The sequence below is a fragment of the Bombyx mori genome, chromosome 15 (assembly GCF_030269925.1).
Source record: "Bombyx mori chromosome 15, ASM3026992v2".
Lineage (NCBI taxonomy): Eukaryota > Metazoa > Arthropoda > Insecta > Lepidoptera > Bombycidae > Bombyx > Bombyx mori.
The window spans coordinates 6,211,677-6,233,327 of NC_085121.1; the positions used below are offsets into that span (position 1 = coordinate 6,211,677).

Genomic DNA, 21,651 nt, shown 5'->3' on the forward strand with positions numbered 1-21,651 from the left:
TTACGTGCGCTGACCGGTCGACGTCGCGTTATGAATGTTATGATGTCATCAAGAATACACACGTTAATACCGCGCGTTGTTCGTGCCGGCTGTCTGATGGCTGCCATCTACAATAACATTTGCGGCCACGCAAAATAGTTCCGTTGTACTCTCTTAACATATTTAGTTTTATTTTAAAGAAAGCGAACCAAACTGTGGTCGGTATGGATACGAAGTCGTTCTCCTCGACAATAGCAAAGTTCTCAGTCAAGTTTTGCAATGTGAGTATGATGATATGCTTTAATAATATTATATCATCATATTATTGTGGTGTAGTGTCAAAACGTTACACAATTAATGCTCACAGTTATTTGTTTAATGTTTCCTGTTGGTGGCAAGGTTACTGTGAGTATACGAAGACCTTGACTTTGATCGTTTTGTATCTACGATGACAGTTCCGTCAGATATTTGTGTCATAGTTTGTGGTTGTCTGGAATAGATCGTTTTTAACGATAAAACCGTCTATTGTACAAATATATCTCTGCTTGTTGACTGTTTTTTAATGTTAGTGGTGTTTTGGTGTGCAATAAAGTATATTCTCTTTCTTTCTCTCTCTCACATAATCCGACACTTAGCGATCTTAAAGAGATGAAGCTCACATCACAAACCAAAAAGAGCTTAGTATTTTTTAATTTTTTTATTGATGAAACTTGAGCTTTATGCGATTGAAGAAATTTTGGAAAAAAAAATATGATTGCCTTTTTTATTTCGACTGCCGTCACAATAAAAACGGTAATACTTTTTACAGTTTCAATATTTGTCGTCGCTTCGGGCAATTGATTTGTGATCATCAAATCAATCAATTTGAAAGTAATTATAGCGCCTGAAACAAAACAAAAAAAGGTCTATTCTGAAATTTTTCCTTTTCACTATCTCAGTTTATTCATCATCAGTCTGCCTACAGCATATATAATACGATATCGAAGTCCTGATAACCTGGAAGGGCTGATGGAATGTGGAAGAGTATAGGGCCAAGATGCACAAGGCCAACATGTTGGACAGGTCAGATATCCCACCAACTGGCTATGGACCTGTCAGCGTTGCAATTCACTAAGCGGCTGATAGCATCAAATGGTGTCCTATTGTCGAAAGAGTGCTACAGTAGCGAGGGAATGATTAAGAAAAAAAAGTGTGCCTACCTATTATCTATGAGTTCAATGGTTTTATTTTTTTAGCGTGTAGACAGACCAGCGTACGCACCACCTTATGGTAAGTAGTTAACGTCGCCCATGAACGTCAGCAATGCCAGGGGCGGAGCCAATCTGTTGCCTTCTGTTAAGTTCTCTCCACAAGGCTCGTTTGAAGAAGAGATTCGTTTGTATAGGCGATCTCTTTCTTTAATTCACATAATTAATGCAATTTAAAATATTCGTAATATGATATTAATATGATATTCGTATAAAATATTCGTAATATTTTAAATTGATAAGCCCTGTTGTCCCCGCTCACTTGGCGACCTTAAACAACGTTTATTCAGTTCCGGCAATCGTTTAATACTGTGATATTCCCATATAAAAATACATAAAACATCACTTTAATATTGAGTTCCGCCAAGATATTGTTACGCGCTGAGGTTCGGGATAAATAATATTCTACCGAAGTACAAATTAAAAACTGTATTAGCACTTAGAATACTTAAAACACTGCACAAACACTTTAAAATTCTCAATTCGCTTCGTCCGCTTCGCTTCAGATGATCCGTTCGCTGTTTCGCTTCGAGTAGTTCCGATTACTAACCGACTGGGTGTCATATCTGCAACGCTTTTATAGTCGATGCGACATCCCTAAAATTGTCGAGAACATTCCTCACAAGTCGAGTATTTTCTATGTGTGTTTCCGCTATCTGATAATAGATGGCGTTGTACTTCTCGAGCGTTCTAGTTGTTACTAGATCCTTTGATATTCGTTTCAGCTATTCGGCAATAGATGGCGTTACTCTTACGGGTGTAACAATATATATGAAGCTTAATGTTTCATTCGTGAAAATATACATTACGACATTCACATAAAATAGCAATATTTACTGTAATTACGATGGTAATTGTTTTATCTTAATGATTTGCGCGTAATATATGGATTTTCGAAATAGTTTCGATTGGTCATTGTATCGTCATCATAAATTAATTTATGAATGCGCAAATTTAGTAAATAACTGTCCAGAAGATTGTTTTGTTATAAGTTCAATATGGCTTCAACAGGAGCTAAACGGTGATAAAGATGTGGTCTCGTCACCGTTGTCAGCGGAATACTTATTGGCGCTGATAGCTTTGGGTTCAACGGACACCGCACACGAAGAGCTCTTAACAAGCCTCGATTTTCCAGATGACAACACGGTACGTATCTTAATCTATCGTAATTAGAACTAAGTGCATGCTTCTGCTCATCACTGCGCTGCTATAGAGAATTTGTTTTATTTTCATATTTATTGCCCAAGCTGAGCCCAAACGAGATCACAGCCGGCTGATATTAAGTGGTTATCGGAGCCCGTAGATAACGCAATGCAAATTCGAATCACCGTAAGCGGGATTTGAACACTGTCAGAGTCGCTTCGCTACGATATGAGCATAGCGAGCCATCTTTTAGGCCATGACGACTTCTGTTGCATTCAGCATAATGATGAGACCTAGGGGGTAATCATTCTAGTGAAAAATTCACACCGGGTCGTATGTCAGCTCATCTGTCCATCTGGAGTGTCGCGGTATCTAGGATAGAATTTAAGAATTTGATAAATCCTCATACCGATGCTATTTGGAAAAAAATGCATATATACATAATTATACACACAAATATTGTACAATAATTTTCGAAACATCGATTTTCCGAGCAAAAGCAACTTTTTTTTTTATTGCTTTGATGGGTGGAGGAGCTCACAGCCCACCTGGTGTTAAGTGGTTACAGGAGCCCATATACATTTACAACGTCAATACGCCACCCTCTTTGATATAAATTCTAAGGTCTCAGTATAGTTACAACGGTTGCCCCAACCTTCAAACCGAAATGCATTACGGCTTCACGGCAGAGGAAGGCAGGGTGGTGGTACCCACCCGCGCGGACTCACAAAAGGTCCTACCACCAGTAATTACGCAAATTATAATTTTGCTGGTTTGATTTTTGTTACACGATGTTATTCCTTCACCGTGAAAGTCAATTGTGAACATTTGTCAAGTACGTATTTCATTAGAAAAATTGGTACTTGCCAGCGGGATTCGAGCACCGGTGCATCGCTAGACACGAATGCACCGGACGTCTTATCCCTTAAGCCACGACGACTGCAAGTTCTTCTTTTTTTATCATTTCCCACCAGAGCAATAAAAAATGAGTATCGTTACAATACTCATAATACATATATATTCATTAATTTTGATTTTGAAAACATTGATTTTTTTCCATATTCCCAAATTAGAAATAGCAATTTAGCTTAAAAATAGATATATTATTGCGGTAGCTTCATTTTATAAAAGATTGTTCTTTGAACAAATAAATCAAGAGATTAAAAGAGAGATCCAAGAAAATGTTCACTTCTCTTCATTTCGTGATATGAATTTTGTCGGATAGCCTGACCATTGGACAATAAACTTCCTGCGTATTATGAACACTCAATAAATATTCAGTATTCTTTGATGAAGGCGTCGCTTTGACCCTTAATCTATTCTCGATTCTTGGTAAATTTTGATCTCAATGTAGTGTATACAAATGCACAATACGACAGATTTTGTATGTTTTTTTTAAATATTTAATAAGTGTTTTTTCAGATACGCACGCTTTTCACTGCGGCCTCTGCTAAATTGAAAACTATTAAGGGTATTAATTTAAGTTTAGCAAACAAGATATACGTTAAATCGTGCGATTATGAACTCAATTCGCAACTGAAGAAAGACGCCGTGGACGTGTTTGATGCGGAATTGGAGAAAGTCGATTTCGGAGACAGCGCTGCTGCTGCTAAACTGATCAACGGCTGGGTAATGGTCTTCACTTCACCTTGTTACAATGAGATTCGTATCGACGATAACTGGATTCATTTTATGATGTTTTAGGAGTGTGTATTTTTTATGTACAGGTCGAAAGTAAAACAAATGAACGAATTAAAAATCTGGTTTCCAATAGCAGCCTCAATTCTGACACGCAAGTCGTTCTGATCAACGCTCTCTACTTTAAGGTAAGACTGTTATTTTAATATATGTATGGTACACGTAAAATAATTGCAGAAAGTTACTAATTTTACGTCCTAAAGTTACTTATTTAAAAAATCATGTTCAAAGATTCCATTACATACTAACATACATACGTCTGAAGCTAATAAAAGCGTATTAAAAAGAAAAATATTTCTCTCGATTTTATCAATGAGTTTTACATTGCACTCGGCACGTATTTAAAATTGTTGTTCAGCACCAATGAAGGTCTGAAGTTGATTAAGAATTACATAAACGAAATATATTTGTGCGAAAAACTGAGTAAATCAAGACAATATAGTTCCAATAACACTGAGGTTTTTTTCCGTTTCGTTGGTTTTATGATGGTGAATTTTGTAAACGTAGAAGCGGGTAAATTATAACTTTTTTTTTTTCAGGCTGGGGAATCCATTTACGGATACCCGGTCGAGCGGGTTATATGATACCTGTGAAAGGTAAGGTATCTTACCATACTTCTCGCCATCGTAGGAGAGCTTATTTATTCCACCGAATTCTTTTCACGGACAGTACGTTTCCAGAGGAAGATTGTTTATCGTACAATAAATAATTTTAAATATTATTTTGAAGGGTTCATGGAAAAACCAATTTAACCCTAAGAGCACCGTGGAGCATCCGTTCTATATTAACAACGAAACATCTGTGAAAATTCCCATGATGTACCAAGAAGACAAATTTAAGTACGACAACAACACTGAGCTCAACGCCCAGGTACATATTTCGATTTTTTGTCTCGTTTAAATACTGCAAAGTAATCTATATATTTATGTATATATAAAAATGAATTTCTGTTCGTTAGTCTCGCTAAAACTCGAGAACGGCTGGACCGATTTGGCTAATTTTGGTCTTGAATTATTTGTAGAAGTCCAGAGAAGGTTTAAAAGGTAGATAAATATCAAAATTCCTTTTGTTTGTTTTAAGTTTATTTTATACAAAAGTTTAGGTCTTTTATTTATCGATTGAAGCACTACGAAGTCTGCCGGGTCAGCTAGTTTTGAATAAAAATTATTAAAACCAATTTAATTTTAATGTTTATATTTCTTATAATTATCTTCTAATGGTACTAGTAGTTTTAGAAAAATGAAGAAATGAATGAATAAACTTACAATGTGTGGTACTTATATTCAGTACAGTGGTATTATTAAACGGTTTTATTTAGCTCGACCTGTACGGAATTTGTTTTTTATTTATTTGGGTCAAAATTAGAAATTGAAATTTAAGCACCTTCCCGTTGTCAGATTGATCTGAAATTTGGTACACACATTTAATTTAGATGACAATACAATATAATAAAATCAATGACATTATAAATCTAAGATGGCCGCCGATACAAAATGGCGGATTACATATTTTTCCTTAAACCCCTCAATATGGGTATCAAATGAAAGGGCTACACTAGTAAAACACGACGATTATGTCAAAATTTAAAATTCAAGATGGACGCCGTTCCAATATGGCGGACTAGGTACATATTTTTCCACAACCACCACAATATGGGTATCAAATAATAGGACTACACTAGCAAAATACTGTCATTATGTCAAAATTTCGTATTAGGTGTTACAAGTTACAAAATGGCGTATTAGGTGGGGGCATGATTAGTCGTGTCGAGAACAGTTGCGTCCAAGATTGTGTGACGTTAGCGGGGCAGATAAAAAAAAATAGGTAATTAGATACCTCGTTAGTAAGCGGTAGCTATACCACCCAAGTTAAGGTAATAGGTTAAAACGTGCCGAGGACTGTATGGCATTAGGGTGGGTAAAAATGTAATGTCGTCAGCGCTTCCCCCTCAAGATTGGGCGCATCTTGTTGTATATTAAGCCTTGCCCCTTTGCTGGACTTCTGGCGGGGTCGACCGTCAAAATGCCCCTTAATCGTGGGAACAACATGGTAACAATAAATAAAAAAGCAAACAAAAATAAAAACGAAACTGCTACAAAACGAAAAAGAAAGCTCGAAAAGGCAAAAGAAAGGTATAGAACGAAACGTGCAAAGGAGAGTGAAAATGAAACCCACAGTTGACTACAGAAACGAAGAGAACGGTTAGCAACAGAAACACCTGAGCAACATGATACCAGGTTAATAGCACAACGTGAGAGACAAAGGCAGCTGGTAGAGTCAGAAACACCTGAGCGTCATGAGTGCAGGCTAGCATCACAACGTGACAGACGAAGAGAGCTAATAGCGTCAGAAACACCCGAGCGTCATGAGTCCAGGCTAGCATCACAACGTGACAGACAAAGAGAGTTGTTAGCATCAGAAACATCTGAGCGTTATGAGTCTAGGCTAGCATCACAACGTGACAGACGAAGAGAGCTAATAGCGTCAGAAACACTTGAGCGTCATGAGTCCAGGCTAAGATTACAACGTAACAGACAAATAGAGCTATTAGCGTCAGAAACACCTGAGCAACATGAGGCCAGGTTAACAGGACGGCGTGAGAGACGAAATGAGTTAGAAGCTTCAGAAACACCTGAGCAACGCCACGACAGGTTAAATAACCAACGTGAGCGTGCACAGCAACGCAGAGCTGAAAATCATGTACAAGCGTTTGAAAATGCCATTAACACATCGTGTATACACGTTTGTGACATTTGCACGAAGCATTGATATCCTAACCAAATTCATACTGTACGTTACAACACAGCTGTATTAGGATATCTACCTGCAGAACTGTCTTCAAAAACAACATTACTTTTATGTTCGCGCTGCCAAACACATGTGACCAGTAATAAAACAATAGCACCATCAAAGGCGTACTGGAATAATCTGGATCCAGGTTTAATACCAGATGAGATTCAAGCGCTGACGCAAGCAGAGCAGCGATTGCTGTGTAGAATCATCCCGCTTGTTAAAATCGTAAAATTTACTGGGCTATACGGGCAGTACGGTTTCCGCGGACAAGCAGTGTTGTTTGCCCAAGATATCTTTGAGGTCAGTGAAAGATTACCTAATATGCTTCCAAGATCTTCCAGCCAGGTGGGTATCGTTGTAGTTACAGAACGTTTGGAGAATTTGAACATCACAAGAGAGTTCACAATATCTCGCGAAAAATTCTACAGCGCTTTAAGATGGTTAACTAGAAATAACCCACTTTATAGAGATGTACGCATTGACAAAAATGTCCAGATTAGTGAACAAGACTTAATACGACTTAGTGTGCTAGATATACCTGAAAACGGTGAACCTGAAAGAATTGAAATTCAAAATGTATTCATTAGTATTAATGACGTTGCTAGAATTATTCGGGCTTCATGGCATCAAGGTGACCACAGCGTTTTCACTTCGGGATTTGCCGGCGTGCAATGTAACGGCATGCACGTTATTTACCCTAAAGCCATACAGTTTCCAGCAAAATTCAATTATGGTACGGCTGAAAGAAGGATGTTGCCCTTAGTTTTGTCATGGGCATCCACCGTCCATAAAATGCAGGGCAGCACCGTCGACCATGCAGTAGTATATTTAGGCTCAAAATTGTTTGAGGAAGGACAAGCATACGTGGCTCTAAGTCGAGTCAAGTCTCTGGAAAGGCTGTCTATGTATTGAGAAATTAGATTGTACTAAATTATCAGGTAAGAAACCATGTAATAATGATGCACTGAATGAATTAAATAGAATGAGGAATATTCGGTAGACAATTTCACTAAATACTAAAAACAAGAAAATAAAAATCGGTAAAAAAACTTTTAAGTTAAACGGTTTTATTTTATGTGCTCTGAAAACTACAAAATAAATAAGTAGTTACTTACCTATCAACCTACGTAGGTCATCTCGGTCATTAATATCTCTGATGGTAGTGGTTGTCATAACATGAACCATGTCAGCGGCCGAAAGGCAGTTCATGAAAGAACACTAACACCAGGGTTTGCTTGGTAGGTAAACTAAGCAGCCCACACTATAACAAGTAGGTATTTTGACCTTCCAGTTCAGAAATATTTTAGTACTAGGCAGAATAGCTTTTAGGCATATTAGACTAAAATAAAAACGTGGGGCCCCTCTGAAATCATACCTATGGCAGAGCATATCTTATACTTTGGTAGATCATGAGCTCGGCGTTCGCTGGTGAAGCCGCCACGGCTGGTTATTGATGGTCAAAACCTCCAGTTACGATTATAGTAAGTCGATTCAGCGGACGCTGGAGTCAGGAGCTATGAGGTTTTGGATGCGACCGGGATAAGCCGCTAGGATGATGATGATGACGATTATAATAAGTCGATACAATCCACACTTAGTATAGTAGAAAGTAATACAGAAATAATAATGGGCCCCACGTTTTTATTTTAGTCTAATATGCCTAAAAGCTATTCTGCCTAGTACTAAAATATTTCTGAACTGGAAGGTCAAAATACCTACTTGTTATAGTGTGGGCTGCTTAGTTTACCTACCAAGCAAACCCTGGTGTTAGTGTTCTTTCATGAACTGCCTTTCGGCCGCTGACATGGTTCATGTTATGACAACCACTACCATCAGAGATATTAATGACCGAGATGACCTACGTAGGTTGATAGGTAAGTAACTATTTATTTATTTTGTAGTTTTCAGTGCACATAAAATAAAACCGTTTAACTTAAAAGTTTTTTTACCGATTTTTATTAATCTATCTACTGACAAAATAAGCCCGGTAACCGTACCTGTCGAATTTGACAAAGAGTTTGACGTGCAACTTAACCTAAGCATCAGTCCGTTGAGTTTCTCGCCGGATCTTCTCAGTGGGTTGCGATTCCGATCCGGAGCAGATTCATTGGCGAAGCAGCTACTCTTGAGTTGTTAGGTCTCCGTTGGAGGTGCTCGTGTAGCTGTTAGCAAATCTCGCCCCTTCTGGCTGAGCCCTTGCTCGCCCACCGGTGCATCGCTAGATACAAATGCACTGGACGTCTTATCCTTTAGGCCACGACGACTTCGACAAAATATAATCTAAATATAATTCCTATATTGCACTAACGGCCTGGCCACGGGGATCGGCGGTGCGAACAGCGAAGCGGTGGACGAGGCGACCATTCGCGCAGCACCGTTTGCAGGCCACGGGTACTCACGTTCGCCGCCGCGACTAGTAAGGAAGTCCGACAGCGAAATGTCTATATCGAAATTATCTCGATATTGCTTACAAATTAATCGTTTTTTGGTTCAGGACCTATTATTTGGAAAAGATTGTGAAGTACATGATTTGAATAAGAATCGGAGTATACCTATAGATGGAGAATTCCACAAGAAGTACGAGAAATACTTTGGGTGGCTAGACTTCCAAATAGCTGGTCTAGCTAGTATTTCAGCTTTTTTTTTTATTGCTTAGATGGGTGGACGAGCTCACAGCCCACCTTGTGTTAAGTGGTTACTGGAGCCTATAGACATCCACAACGTAAATTTCCACCCACCTTGAGATATAAGTTCTAAGGTCTCAAGTATAGCTATAATGGCTGCCTCACCCTTCAAACCGAAACGCATTACTACTTCACGGCAGAAATAGGCAGGGTGGTAGTACCCACCCGTGTGGACTCACAAGAGGTCCTACCACCAGTAATTACGCAAATTATAATTTTGAGGATTTCATTTTTATTACACGATGTTATTCCTTCACCGTGGAAATCAATCGTGAACATTTGTTGAGTACGTATTTCATTACAAAAATTGGTACCCACCTGATATTCGAACACCGGTGCATCGCTCACTCAACACGATTGCACCGGACGTCCGTTAGGCCACGACAACTTTAAAAATATAAAATAAAAAATAAATAAAAAATTTAAAAATTTCGGCGTTAATTTTTCGCGGCGAAAACAACTAAACTCATTTAATCACTGTACTATTCGCCGCGACTACCGCTCGACTCCGTGGCTCGCGCCGTCCGTATTCATGCATTTGTTTTGCTCGCCCGCCGCATCGCGCGATTCGCTCGGTACATTTCGCCGGTCGCTTCGCCCGCGCCGGTGCGCGTGGCTTCATAAGTACATTTCTATGCGCTTGTTTTAGTCGCTAGACGCTTCGCCGTTCGCACCGCGCGAATATTCGTATCGGCGAATGTCCCGTGGCCAGGCTGTAAGTGTGAAATTTTTAAAAAATCTATTTTTACCGTTTTTTTAGATCTTAGAAATGGCGTATGAAGGTAACGAGGCCAGCATGGTAATTGTATTACCGAACGAAATTGATGGCCTTGATCAAGTCCTACGGAAACTAGCCGACGGCTTCGATCTCATCGCAGTATGGGAGAAGCTGATCTCAACAAAACTACAAGTCATAATACCCAAATTCAAGACTGAAACTGAAATAGACCTTACGCATGTTTTCTCAAAGGTACCTTATCTACATATAGAATTACTTTTACTGGTAGGACCTCTTGGGAGTCCGCACGGGTAGGTACCACCACCCTGCCTATTTCTGCCGTGAAGCAGTAATGCGTTTCGGTTTGAAGGGTGGGCCGTTGTAACTATACTTGAGACCTTAGAACTTATATCTCAAGGTGGGTGGCGCATTTACGTTGTATATGTCTATGGGTTCCAGTAACTCCTTAACACCAGGTGGCCTGTGGGCTCGTCCACTCATCTAACCAATAAAAAAAAAATTAAAAAGTACGCGTACCCATGCTTACTATTGAACGTAAAAAAAAAAAAATGGATTTAAAGTACTTTCAGATTTGTACCTGCATGTAGTTGCCAAATTGATATTAGAACTTCAAACAAGCTAAATTAATTTTAGTTGGGCATTAATGCGATCTTCCGTCGCGAAAATTCTGGTGTGTCGAAGATCTTGGATAACAACGAGTCGTTGTATATCTCGAAGGCCATACAAAAAGCCTTCATTGAAGTGAATGAAGAAGGAGCCGAAGCGGCTGCTGCCACTCGTAAGTACGATTTAAGTCTGAGTCCTAAGTCTTTAAGAAATACTTAAACAGTCTTACTAATTTATAACATTTTTGCTTAGATATGGTCACGAAGGTGGGACTTGATATTTCCGTAAAATCCATTAAAAATCACATAATTTGTGTCATCACAATCACTTTTACAATCGTCTACGTCAATTTTATTGTAGATGTAAATTGTATGACTTTTTTTATTGTTGTCTAAAATAGATATTGTGCTCGTAATTAATGCCCTTTGAATTGAAAATTCAGTGTTATAGTGAGCGGTAGGTCTCAGGGGTATTTTATTCAACAAAACTATGGGTTAGTAGTCACTAATATCAAATTTCGAATTCTAATCTTGTTATGTACACAAACAATTTTCGATTTAAAAGGACAATTACAATAAGACGCGGGCGCACGCTACTCACACTTCAACCGGAAGCTCCCGGAACATAGATTATACACTTCTCTGTCACCGAATGGTAAACCGTCGACGTCGCCCAAAGCACGTCATTATGGATCCTCCCGATCCATTAACGGGCTTTTAGGCACCACAAGCACCGGTCACCATCCTCATCGAACCCGTCGCTTGCGACGGCTCGACGAGCGAATTAACCCATAGACACAGCCCACTGAGTTTCTCGCCGGATCTTCTCAGTGGGTCGCGTTTCCGATCCGGTGGTAGATTCTGCGAAGCACTGCTCTTGCTAGGTTAGTGTTAGCAACTCTCCGGTTTGACCCCCGTGAGCTCACCTACAAACGTTGGAGTGAAGCTGAAATAGCCACTCAAGGCTATCAGGATAGGTAGGAGAAAAAAAAATCTCTGTCAAAAGACGGACATAGATACTAAAAACTATGCATAGCGAGCGGGAATACGGCCGCGAGAGTGACGTACCGGTCGGTTTGCTATAGTGTTTTTTTTTTATTGCTGTTCACATAGATATGGTGTTAAGAAAGCGGCGTGCTCATTATCCCGCTCCGATCGTCCGGGCTGATCGACCTTTTCTTTATTTCCTCATTGGGCCTGATCACACGATGCTGTTCGTCGGTCTGTACCAAGGACGTACATAACTCAGCCTTATATTTGGATGAGCATCTGTTCCCCGTCCATTACTTCCGCTTTTAAAGGTAATCTAATTAGCTTTTTTGTATGAATGCCAAAAATAAATTTTAAAGATGTACATAAATAAATCTTCGGAGTTGTGAGTGTTGCAACTTTTTACTTAAAAATTTCAACTATCCTCTATATTCAAATTTTTGCATTTAAACTCGTGAGTTTTTCCATTTTTCCTCAATTTTATGTTTTTCTTTTAGGTATCCCAGTGTCTTGTCCTTCTACATAATAAGAGGTGGTAATAATACTTCTGGAGTATTTATTTGGTATTTATCCTGTTTGAGTATTGATACTGCGACCGCTTGTAAAAAATTAGAATTAGCCTGTTGACAACAGAGTGATGAGTATGAAAAGAAATTTGTATTAAATAATAGAAATATGTGTTTAATTTATTATTTTATTTAGAAATAAAAGTTTTCTGTTTGCTGTAAATATCCTATTATATCATAATATATGCTACATTCGTGAAAAAATAGACAATATTTCATTTATATTAGTTTGTACATTGAAGATATTCACGAACCCTATTCACGGGTTTTTTGTTTGAAAATTTTGTTTTTAAAAATCTTTTACAACACCTTTAACTTCAACGACAATAAAAATATACACAACGAAATCAAAGAAGCTTGTATTTCAGAGAATCTCAAAGTTTTGCAATATTCAATGTATTCTTAAACAAAAACAAGTCTGCTGGACTTGTGTTTAACACTAACTTAAATTAATAAATGTAATCAAAATTAATAAAAAAAATAATATGTTAGTACTTAAAAGTTACGTTATTAAGAGATCCATTATCGACATTAAATAAATGTTTTTTCTTTAATATTAGTATCAATTGATTTCAAATTTATATTACTTTGTCAATTTCAGAGAAAAAAAAAACAATAATTTCAGCAAATAGCGTTGATTTTAAATTATTATTTTTTTGTACGAAAAATATGACATGTCTACCTAATGGTGAGTGGTTACCATTTCTTATGAAGATCGTTACTCGAGGAGGATTTTGTTCAAATCGTACCCAAGATACGCAGTTTTATTCAAGAGCAGTATAGTATATGTTTTGATACGCCCTGTAGAATGAGCTCATTGCTGCCAGACAGTACTGATGGTCTGTGCTCCGCCAGGGCGAGGTGCGATTTTATGGTAAAATTGAGATCATCACAAACTATTACTCAGAATTGCTTATGTTTTGTTGTAATTGGAATGCTTCATACTAAATTTGATTACATTTTAAACACAATACGTGCTAATGCGAAAACCTATGTAGAAAACATCTTCCTCTTCGATAAACGATAAACTAAATAATCTGTCTACTCGTAATACGAATTTACCAAGCGTTTATAGCACGATCGATTTAATCCAGCAAAATTAGAAGGTAAAGTAAATCGAAATTTCTATGATATAATTAATTACTATATTCATAAGTACTATTCCGAATATTTGCACTGTTCATAATTCTTATTTTACCATTAGGTACAATGCTTGTTCATTAATCGAGTAATAGATTAATGAATATTTTGTTGTTGTTAATTAGATGTTGCGCAATGGATGCTAAACGTTGCTCGTTTCAGACGATCCGTTATGACCAAGGTGAGATATAAAACCATAACCTACAACGATTTAGCTCAGTCCTCTGCATTTATTTTCAAGTTTATCCCATGCTATGAAAGCAAATAAGTCATCTATTGGTTATATCCTCATTTGGGTTAATGTTAGTATGTATCATTGTATGTAGTCTAAATAATTGACCAGAGGTAAAATATAGCAAACATATGGGCCAGCCTTTCCCAAATTGGGCGATAACACCCCCTTGCGGGCGCTGCAGGCTTAAAGGGGGGCTAAGGGGGGGGGTAAGAGACCCAGAAAAAAAATGGGACGTGTGTAGAGGCTTTGGAGGCGATTTGTAATTTCTAGGAGGGCTCTTAGACACTGACTGAGCTCTCGCTATAGCGGTTTTTAAGTAGGTGAAAAAATGGGGGCGCTAAAAAATAATATTATTCTCAAAGTGGGCAGTATACAAAATAAGTTTGGGAAACCCTGATATAGGCTGTTAATTTAAAGTCGCGTCATATGTGCTTACGAATATCATGAATCAACAAGTTCTTAAGGTAGTTGTTGCTGTTCGCGAAGCACTCGACTATTTCGTGATGATCCATATCGTCTTTGATCTCCAAATACATGTTCTGCATCAAGCACGTATTGTGTAAAAGCTCATAGAACTCTCTCGATTGCCTCTTGAAAGTCGGGCTGTCGTTTTGGGCCGCAAAAATGTAAATTCTGATCCTTCGCGACTGTAAGTGGGAGAAACAATCGAATTGCGGGGACAGCGGCACCGCCCACTCGTGAGGCAGTTGCACGGATCTGTTGACTGATGTATTTACGACTTCCCGTAAGTCGTACAGTCCTGAAATAAGGAAGGCTCCCTGGAGGTGGTGTGAATCGGGCGTGTTTTCGAAGAATTCGGAACTGGCCAGGAGTTTCGCTACCAGATGCGCTCCCGTTCCGTGTCCCGCGAAGTAAACGCCTCTGAAATACGATGAGAATTCCGTTTTGTTAGGAGAACAGTAAAACAGCAAAGGATGCAACGGTGTTCGAATCCTGCAGGCGGGTACCAATTTTTCTAATGAAATACGTACCCACTTAACAAATGTTCACGATTGACTTCCACGGTGAAGGAATAGCATCGTGTAGTAAAAATCAAAACCCCCAAAATTATAATTTGCGGGTAATTACTGGTGGTAGGACCTCTTATGAGTCTGCACGGATAGGTACCACCACCTCGCCTATTTCTGCCGTGAAGCAGTAATGCGTTTCGGTTTGAATGGCAGGGTAGCCGTTGTAACTATACTGAGAACTTAGAACTTATATCTCAAGGTGGGTAGTACATGCGCTATGGTGTTGTAGATGTTTATGGTGTCCAGTAACCACTTAACATCATGTGGGCTGTGAGCTCATCATAGATAGGTAGGTATCTAAGCAATTAAAAAAAAACATTAATTCAATCGTCAGATATTCGTTTAAAGCAGTAATGTTTTTGTTTATTTAATGTTATATTCCATCTTAGACAAAAAATAATAATAATAGTCATACTATTAAAAATAATTACTAATTATCTTTTAAATACTTTGGACTAATTAAAACTACTTATATGATTAAGACTCACGTGGTCTTTCGTTACCACGAGGAGTAAAATGTATTCGGAATGTCCAAAATAATGAAGTTACAATAATAAACACGAGGTTACAATAATAAACACCGTAGAATTGCCTTTTATTATTTACGACTTGCGAATCCTGAAGTAAATTTAGTACATACTTACTTACTTACCAACCCTGCACTATTCAAAAAGCGGGCTCATGAAAGTAAAGAATGAATGTGTTGACTTTAGACTATTTCCTTGTGCATAACGGTTCCTATTGTGTCAAATTCTGCATACAGTAGCTTTTAATTATTTTTCCTCACCTAGAATTCATCTTCTCAGCGTATTCGAAGATGTATCTCGCAGCGTTCTGTATCTGATTGACGACCTCAGCAAGCGTGACCGCGGGACAGAGATCATAACCAACAATTATCGTCTTAACGCCGGCGGGGTAGAGGGATTTTGCTGGATAACGTGATATTTCACGAGACACGTCCGGCCAGTATCCACCGTGAATGAACACGAGAATTGGAGATTCTGCGAACATAATGCGTAACTAATATACAAAAATGAATGTTTATGTGCTTTATTTGACGAATTCATTCGCGTTTGGTTTACACGATTTCTTTGGAATTTGGTACACTAGTTACGTTTGGTACAGGATTTTTTCAAACGACCATCAATGTAGCACACGCAGCGCGTACCTATTTCATTAATTTTATAGCCAAAAGTATGTATATAGTGTATCAGTGTAGTTTTTTTTTATTTATTGCTCCTGTAGCCAGACGAGCATACGGCCGTCGCCTATGGACTTCAGCAATGCCAGGGGCAGAGCCAAGCCGCTGCCTACTGCTTAATACTCTCCACAAGCCTCGTTTGAAGAAGGACATGTCATAGCGCTCGGGAAATACCGTGGAGGGCAGCTCATTCCATAGCCAGATTGTACGTGACAAAAAAGACCTCTGGAAACGCACTGTGGATGACCGCAGTGGTTCCAGGTAGTATGGATGAACTCTACTTCGGTGGCGGGCGGTGCGATGGTAAAACCGAGATGATGGTATCATCTGGAACAATTCCTCAGAGCAATCCTTCGCATCAGCTCGAGCAGTACTTCGCATGCATAGTTACTATAAAAAAACATCGGGAACAAGAATTAAGATTCTATGAAAATAAAATAAACTACGTGTACTTTTAGTATTTAAATTATTATTTGGTTTATTGAATAGGATACTGATGGTATGGCGTGTTGTGGTCCTCCACGAGTAAGCACTACCACCCTGTCTCTTTCTGCCGTGAAGCAGAAATGCCTTTCGTTTTAAATCTTAGCGCAGCCGTTGTTTGGTAAAATTGGGACTTTGAACCCAAACCTCTAGGTGGCTGGCGGCATTTACATTGTTGATGTCTATGTGTTCCGGTATCTACCTAACACCAGGTGAGCTCATCCACTGATCTCAGTAATAATAAAAATATTGAATAATATTATACATCAACATTACAGACTATTAGTAGTACAAGATGACTCGACAAGACGCCACGCAAAGGGCGGCGACACCAACTGGTGAGAGATATACTCGTATGTATTAAAGGAGTCATAAAGCACAATATAAAAGATATTGGACATTCATATTTATACAAACATATTTAATCTGAACATAATAATTTTAGGGTAGACAGGCGTTACAGTATCCATGCCATTAAAATAAAGATAAAGATACCAAAAGTGAGTTATACGCATTTTTGTTTATTCACATTAGTTGTTAATTAAAACTTTCTTAATAAATAAAAAAAAGGTAATGTATATGTAGAAACCAAGCAATTACAAGATAGTTCCGACACTAGACAGCATCGAGACAGAATCAGAAATGAGGAGATTCGTAGAAGAACCAAAGATGCTGATATAGCCCGTAGGATTAGCCAGCTGAAGTGGCGGTGTCCAGGCGACAGAGCGCGAAGATCGGACGGCCGGTAGAACAAAATGTTTCTTGAATGGAGACCACGTACTGGCAAGCTCAGGCCAGATCAGGCCAGCTCACGCCAGGATCGATGACTAATGAAAATGGCTGGGTCACGTTGGATGCAGATAGCAACGGACCGGCTGCACTGGAGATTTATTGGAGAGATCTATGTTCAGCAGTGGACAGCTATAGGCTAAGGTGATGATTGACCCTTCTAGCTTGCACGTGTTCTTCTGATTCACCTTATAGTAACCGCTTTTGACGAAATACTCATTATAAATTTAAATTTTATTTATAAAGTTCTTGACACGATTTTTAGTATTGATGAGTTTCCGATATCTCGGCACTTTCTCAAGGGCCATGCCCGCGAGTAGACTTGTGTTTCAAATGTAGTGAACCGAGGAATTTCGACATTTTTTTAACTTGAATCATTACAGCTTCCGTATGACTCTTGTGTGATTATAGAGACGTAAACAAAATTTAAATATGATAGTAGTTATTTAAATATAATATTATCTTACGAGATGATATCCTAGTATGAAAACAAAACGCATAACGCGGAAGAATTTTAAGAAAATAAAGTATTCTCTGTATTGTTTTTCGTAAATAGTGTTCCGAAATAATTTCCTGTCTATAAATACGTACTCTATAAAGTAGGTAAATATTTAAGATATATTAAAATAACGTAAACATACTTAAATAGATATTAACATTGTGTAGTTCCGCAAAAAAAGATTTATGTACGTATTTGCGTTATGAATCTTAAATTAGTGAGAAATAAATAAAGACACTTTTTATATTAACTCATATAGTAATTTAACAATGTTGACAAATTTAAGTATTTCTTGCAAATTATTTTCTGCTGAAATTTTATATTTAACTTGAATAAATAATATTGTTTTCGTTTCGGATACGCTTTTGTTTTAAGTCAATGGTGAAGCAAATATGCATATACAGAGTTTTTTTTAGCGGAATTGCACAAATTTCTAAGTACACTACTCTTTTTTTCTGAGAAAGTACCAGCAGTAAAAATAAAATCCCTGAATACATGAATCGTTAACAACCAATCAATAATCGGTACCATCTTAAGCACCCAAAACCTTGACCCGTTCAAGACAATTTGCACTCCATTACTCCTTGTTTCCAAAAGGTTTGAAGTGCAGTCGGGCGGCTATCAAAGGGTTAATCCGTGCCTTCTATAGTCTGGATAACTTAAGAACGTAGCATACATATTGAGTGGTCTTTACGCATTTTGTTTCTTGCGGCTTCAAGCCAATATTGCAAGGACGGTGGAAATTAATTTATTAATTGTTTAGATGGGTGGACGAGTTCACGGCCCACCTGGTGTTAAATGGTGAGTCCATAGACAACGTAAATGCTGCCACCCACCTTGAGACATGTGTTCTAAGTTCAATTTTTACCCCCACCCTTCAAACCGAAACGCATTACTGCTTCAAGGGAGAAATAGACAGGATGGTGGTAACTACACGTGCGGACTAAAAAGACGTCCTGAAACCAATAATAAAGACGCTGTGGTGTCTATGGACTTTGCTAGCCGCTTAATGGCAAACAATCGCGAGTATGTCCATCGTTGTAGACTAAAAAGAAGTATACAAAATACATTGTACAACTTTAAATGTAGGAATTAAATTGTTCAAACTTTCAGACTTCATAACGGGTTTTCAATAACCTACCCTATAAACATACTATGATGAATGGACCTATCTAAATTGTCATCAATCTATGTCGTCCGTGACCAGAAAAAAAACTGTAAAGTATTTGAAGCGTCAGATAATAATAAAATGAAAATAATAAAAGCTAAATGAAAATCGTAAAAGTAGTTTTTATTATGTCTGCGATTCGCCAAAGCCGAAGAAAATACTGTATTTTAGATTGAACGAAAATAAGTTTTACACTTACCATTCGGGAGGTCGGTACCGAAAATGTCCAGCTTCTGTCCGGGCGTTGATCCGTACTCAATCTCCAATTTGTGTGGAACGTTATTTGTGGCTATTTCGCTCTCTGAAATAATGTAGATTGAACAGATTATTACGAACATATCGAGTCTATTTATACTTGGGCGTATTAAGAGATTAGTTTGAACGAGACAATGCATCTACTGAATACTCTAAGTTTGTTCAATTTCAAACTTTAATGTTATTTTAAGCTCTTACGCGCCCAAGAATGCACGTAAGCAGATTTGGCTTTACAAAGATTACTGTATCGAATTTCGATCTTTAAATACAGCTTATTCATTATTCTGATTAAGGAGAAACCCTTTGCAGTAATATAAATGATATTCTAAACGGCAACAATTATGATGACACGTGAGCATCGCGATTCACCTTGGAACGTGGGGTCCTGATGAGAATTCCAACAAGCTCGTTTTGGTACATCGTAGCTACATATGAGTCGTCTATTATCAAAGGTAATCTATGCATTTGAACAAAAAAATGTTATTGATATGTCAATACAGATTGATTTGAATATAATCGTCTCCTTCACAGAATACGGTTCAAAACCTGCATTAAATAAAGGTTAATACTTAACCTGTTATTTATCTAAGATGTCGTTCAGAAGAGTTTTGTGACTGCCAATGGAATACAAAGTCAATAATTCGTTTTTTTGATTTACCAATAATTGTCCAAAAGTCACATTGCCGGCTTTGATAATAGTCGACTCATATATTTAAAGCTAGTCTTTTGTTTTTAGCGCAAAATCTTTCATTCAATACGCATATAAAATATTATAATTCTGATAACTGTTAAAATTAAGTTTATTAATTAAATGTATAGCCATACTCCAATTAAAAAGTTTATCAGCAAAAAAAAAAGGTGACTTGTATATTTCAGCATTTTAAATTTCACTTTATCGTCAATAGGTTACATGCATAATTATAGGTATGTTAGTGATGTACCTAACGTATTTTATTTCCATGGGTGTGAATTCCGAGTATTTATTTATTTCTTTTTGTTATATGACGCTCAAAATCATATTTCCAAAACGATCATCTTGATTTGTTCTAATAAATTTAGATTGTTTTTGTTAATTGAGATTCCGTGTTAATTTTGTTATTAGTCTATAATTTGTTCGATTGACACTTGGCTAGTTTATTCTGCATCTTTTTTACAGTTTTAATTGTTATATATATATATATATAAAATTACGTGAACATCATGGAGTTGTCGATTTTTTAATTGAATATGCAATTTCGAAAAGGGCACATGTCGCATATTTTGTCAAATACTTTATTTTCATATACATGTAGTTTTGAGGCTTACCTACACCCATTTTATAATAATTCCAGTAATTTTCAATTGCTAATTAACACTAAAATATATCTTAAAAGTTAATACATATTTTAAATTTTACACTGTTTTAGAAAATAATAATTATTTTTTCATTTCCTGAACATTTTTCATTTTCAGAGATGTGCCCTTTTCGAAATTGCATATTCAAATATTTTCGAATGTTTCAATATTTTAAGTCGTCGTGGCCTAAAGGATAAGACGTCCGGTGCATTTGTATCTATCGATGCAGCGGTGTTCGAGTCCCGCAGGGGGGCATCAATTTTTCTAACGAAATACGTGTTTACCAAATGTTTACGATTTACTTCCACGGTGATGGAATAACATCGTGTAATAAAAATCAAATCCGCAAAATATGATTTGCGTAATTACTGGTGGTAGGACCTCTTGTGAGTCCCGGCTAGGTACCACAAGCCTGCCTATTTCTGCCGTGAAGCAGTAATTCGTTTCGGTTTGAAAAGTGGGACAGCCGTTGTAACTATACTGAGAACTTAAAACTTATATCTCAAGGTAGGTGGCGGAATTTACGTTGTAGATGTCTTTGGACATCGGCAACCGATTAACACCAAGTGGGCTGTGAGATCGTCTAGCTACATAAGCAACAATTTTTTTTTTTTTTTTTTTTCGCATATTTTTTCCGACATTTCAAGTATATTTGCAAAATAAAGCCGGATTCGATACAGCACTAGTGCACTTGTAACTGAAAAGAAATTACTAAAAGAAAGAAAATGTCTTCACCTGCTGTTACAAGGTTGATGTGCAAGTTGAGGCGATGCTCCGGGGTATATAACCGGTTCGACCACAACACCGGTGTGTATTCTCTTTCCAAATCCACAAATTCCATGGTGACCGTCCCCTGTATCTAAAATACGAATCCATAAATATTTGTTACTTAAATTTTTTGTTAATCTATTTGTTATAATTATTAAATATATTTAATGTTACAAAACGAAATACAGTAATGATTTGTATTTGTTTATATCTTTAATTCAGTTGTTTTAATTTTAAGATTGTTGATCTTACAACGCGTAAGTAATTTGAAATTCCAATTGGAATTATCTTTTGCCGATAAAT

The 21,651-nt window shown here is 37.5% G+C and overlaps 2 protein-coding genes and 1 long non-coding RNA gene across 8 annotated transcripts in view; 1 reads left to right on the top strand and 2 right to left on the bottom strand.

Annotated features, from left to right (window-relative positions):
- Positions 1–12,998, top strand: serpin-21 (serine protease inhibitor 21). Of its 3 annotated transcripts, none has more exons than XR_009974917.1 (9): positions 1–260; positions 2,238–2,372; positions 3,792–3,998; positions 4,097–4,195; positions 4,797–4,937; positions 10,305–10,514; positions 10,917–11,061; positions 12,002–12,189; positions 12,376–12,998. XR_009974917.1 is itself a non-coding variant. In NM_001146242.1 (8 exons), exons 1-8 carry the CDS (start codon positions 204–206, stop codon positions 12,130–12,132), a joined length of 1,125 nt encoding a protein of 374 aa, NP_001139714.1. The 3 variants fall into 3 exon arrangements, 1 of the variants encoding a protein (NP_001139714.1); XR_009974918.1 differs by lacking the exon at positions 1–260 and adding an exon at positions 343–384; NM_001146242.1 differs by lacking the exon at positions 12,376–12,998 and having other exon boundaries at positions 204–260; positions 12,002–12,132.
- Positions 5,397–7,842, bottom strand: LOC134200180 (uncharacterized). Its single transcript, XR_009974990.1, has 2 exons — positions 7,177–7,842; positions 5,397–5,470 (listed from the first exon to the last, which is right to left on the bottom strand). It is a non-coding gene; the product is annotated as an uncharacterized LOC134200180 (long non-coding RNA).
- Positions 12,559–21,651, bottom strand: part of LOC101745043 (kynurenine formamidase) — a 16,841-nt gene continuing 7,748 nt past the window's right edge. For 3 of the 4 annotated variants that reach the window (XM_062672471.1, XM_038015791.2, XM_038015790.2), the window contains exons 2-5: positions 21,316–21,439; positions 19,190–19,291; positions 15,638–15,851; positions 12,559–14,701 (exon numbers count right to left, since the gene is read on the bottom strand). In XM_062672471.1, coding sequence (XP_062528455.1) covers positions 14,242–14,701; positions 15,638–15,851; positions 19,190–19,291; positions 21,316–21,421 — 882 coding nt within the window. In that variant the 5' untranslated portion in view covers positions 21,422–21,439 and the 3' untranslated portion in view covers positions 12,559–14,241. Of the gene's footprint in view, positions 14,702–15,637; positions 15,852–19,189; positions 19,292–21,315; positions 21,487–21,651 lie in introns of all 4 variants that reach the window. The other variant, XM_062672470.1, reaches the window with a different exon arrangement.